The sequence below is a fragment of the Cyprinodon variegatus genome, unplaced genomic scaffold (assembly GCF_000732505.1).
Source record: "Cyprinodon variegatus isolate N-32 unplaced genomic scaffold, C_variegatus-1.0 Scaffold4056, whole genome shotgun sequence".
NCBI lineage: Eukaryota > Metazoa > Chordata > Actinopteri > Cyprinodontiformes > Cyprinodontidae > Cyprinodon > Cyprinodon variegatus.
This window is the reverse complement of record NW_015154509.1, coordinates 1-1,348: the sequence shown is the minus strand read 5'-3', so window position 1 is coordinate 1,348 and position 1,348 is coordinate 1. Positions and strand designations below refer to the sequence as shown.

The 1,348-nt window shown below is 49.6% G+C and overlaps 1 protein-coding gene across 2 annotated transcripts in view; it reads left to right on the top strand.

The window, feature by feature from the left end:
- The window catches only part of LOC107081305 (E3 ubiquitin-protein ligase RNF31-like), a 5,078-nt gene extending 3,730 nt beyond the window's left edge, over positions 1–1,348 (top strand). Inside the window, exons 3-8 of one of the 2 annotated variants that reach the window (XM_015369505.1) lie at positions 167–285; positions 440–553; positions 623–689; positions 789–882; positions 967–1,135; positions 1,234–1,348. In XM_015369505.1, coding sequence (XP_015224991.1) covers positions 167–285; positions 440–553; positions 623–689; positions 789–882; positions 967–1,135; positions 1,234–1,323 — 653 coding nt within the window. In that variant the 3' untranslated portion in view covers positions 1,324–1,348. Of the gene's footprint in view, positions 1–166; positions 286–439; positions 554–622; positions 690–788; positions 883–966 lie in introns of both variants that reach the window. The other variant, XM_015369503.1, reaches the window with a different exon arrangement.

Sequence of the window (1,348 nt, the reverse complement as noted above, 5' to 3'; positions counted from 1 at the left end):
AAAAGGAAAGTTTTAAGCCTAGCCTTAAAAGTAGACAGGGTGTCTGCCTCACGGACTAAAACTGGTAGTTGGTTCCACAGGAGAGGAGCCTGAGAACTAAAAGATCTGCCTCCCATTCTACCTTCCAAGGTATCTGCAGTAAAACTACCATCTTCTTGGTCCTCAGAATGTCCCAGCTGTCAGTTTGTCTTCAGCCTGTCAAAGGGAGGATGTCTTCACTTCACCTGCACCCAGTGTCGCCATCAGTTCTGTGGCGGCTGCAGACAGCGCTTTTCTCTGGGTTCTGTGAGTCCCTGTTCTGAAGCTTATGCTAAGATTAACTGTGACGACGCATTTTGTTACCTGCATTATTTTGCTGGTCCAGCACATAGTCTCAACTCTCTCAGGATTTGCGTAATTTTGCACCTTTTTCAAATGTCTCTTTCTGTGACCTCCTCAGGAATGCAGCTTCTCTGCTCAGTGTGGCTCCAAAGGTCTTCATGCCCACCACCCCAGGGACTGCCTGTACCACCTTAGAGACTGGAGCGTGAGCCGTCTGCACCAACTTCTGCAGGTCAGATGCTTGATGCCTGCAGTGGTCTAGGTCAGGTTGACTCTCTGCTGATGCTCTAATCTCTGTTAGTATCACAGAGTATCTCCTTCCTGGTGGAGACCATCCCATGGCAGCTTGACTCCATCCAGTATGACAGGTGATGTCATGCCTGTTATCAGTGTAGAGAACAGGAATACTGAGACATACTGGGACTCCAGCCCCAGCGTGTCTGACAGACATATTTGGTTTCCTGCAGCATGTCCGATGTTAGAGCTACGAGACAACAGCTTTGGGACTAAGGAAGAACCATGTGGACGACCGGCGCTGTCTGAGTTCGGAGGATACTGCCAGTAAGATCCCCTGTGGTCCAATCAGAGTCCACGTGATTCCCAGTCCTCGTACCTGTTCAGGTGAGCTGCTCTCTGTCCTAGCAGGGGTCACTATAAAGAGCGACTGGTGGAGCTGATCAACCATTGGCGTGTCGACCCAGCAGTCCTTTTCAGTCCTGCAGAGATGATTGCAGAACTACAGCGATGGAACATTGCCATGCCAACAAGGAAGCTTGAAGAGCCAGAGCCAGTTTATGCCCACCGCCTGCGGCTGGTTAGTGATATCATTATAACCACTGTTTACCTGGACCTAATTGAGCAGCTGCACACAGTTATAATAACAATCAGCTTTCAAAGATTCAGCACTTGTAGGAAACACACTCGTATCTTCCTGAAACCACACCTGAACCTTCCACGATCCACACCTGGACCATCCTGAAACCGCACCTGAACCCTCCATGATTCACACCTGGACCATCCTGAAACC